Genomic DNA, 1,114 nt, shown 5'->3' with positions numbered 1-1,114 from the left:
TATTATTATTTTTATTGTCATTGTTATTATTATTACTATTTTCAGCATTATTATCATCATCATCATCATCACTATTTTCAGCATTATTATCATTTTTATTATTATCATATTCCAGGAACAAGCCCAGGGATGGGTTCGTGCGTGGTGGCAGACACTGTCAACACCAGGCCGAACACCCCGAGCGGAGAATTTTCCACAGTGTTCACGGAGGCCGGAGAGAACTGTTACGTCACACCCCAGGCCACCTCCATGCAGGACGGGAGCGGCGTGGTAGCTTTCACGGTGGCGGCCTGGGTCTGGCTGGACTCGGAGTCGTTAGGGTAAGATTCTGATGCTGTTTCTGTTGTTTGGCGTCTGTAGCCTTCAAGTGGTTAGGAGACCAGATTCGTAATCGTGAGGTTGCGGGTTCGGGGGTTCGAGCTTCAGCTCGGTCCGACGTTGTGTCCATGGGAAAGGCACTTTACACGAAATTCATATTATATATAATGTACCATATATATGATAAAAATATTAATATTAAAATATATCTTTTGGCTGGGTCCTTTCGGAGATGGAAGTTAAACTCGGAGGTCCCGCCTCTTAAATGACCTAATAGCGTTGATGGGGCGTTAAACCCATACCATTCCAATACCATAGTTTCTGTTGTCTTTTTGTTCTGTTATTTCCCAGTTTTAGCCATTGTGGTATAGTCACGAACTGGAAATTGTGAGGGTGGCAATTTTGATAGCTTGTGGACTCATAACTTCACAATTTGTTTGATTTGTTGTTTATAGTTATATTTGTTGAATGGGAAATCTAACAACAATAATCAACTAACAGTTGAGCAGAAATACAGTTATGAGTCAACATGCGTTCAAAATTGATACCCTAACGATTTTCGGTTTGTGACTATTCCCGTTTTTTATCGTGGATTCCTCGTATGTTTTCCAGGAAGTTGAGACTGATTCAGAATGCTATCAGGTTTGCTGGGGGTAAAGCGCACACAGCTTGCTGTGGGGCGACAATTTTGCGCTATACAGAGGCTATCTATTATTTCTTTTCTGCTATTTCTTCTATTATAAAAGTAATTATTTTATTTACGGATACTATTTTATAGATCACTCCAAGGGGAAGG

The 1,114-nt window shown here is 40.8% G+C and overlaps 1 protein-coding gene across 1 annotated transcript in view; it reads left to right on the top strand.

Annotated features, from left to right (window-relative positions):
• Positions 1-1,114, top strand: part of LOC101855895 (usherin) — a gene marked incomplete in the record, with an annotated part of 124,012 nt that overhangs the window by 6,092 nt on the left and 116,806 nt on the right. Inside the window, 1 exon segment of the mRNA XM_035971589.1 lies at positions 116-320. Coding sequence (XP_035827482.1) covers positions 116-320 — 205 coding nt within the window.

This window comes from Aplysia californica, unplaced genomic scaffold (genome assembly GCF_000002075.1).
Source record: "Aplysia californica isolate F4 #8 unplaced genomic scaffold, AplCal3.0 scaffold00466, whole genome shotgun sequence".
NCBI lineage: Eukaryota > Metazoa > Mollusca > Gastropoda > Aplysiida > Aplysiidae > Aplysia > Aplysia californica.
Note: the sequence above shows the minus strand (reverse complement) of the source record. Positions and strands in the feature narration are given on the sequence as shown.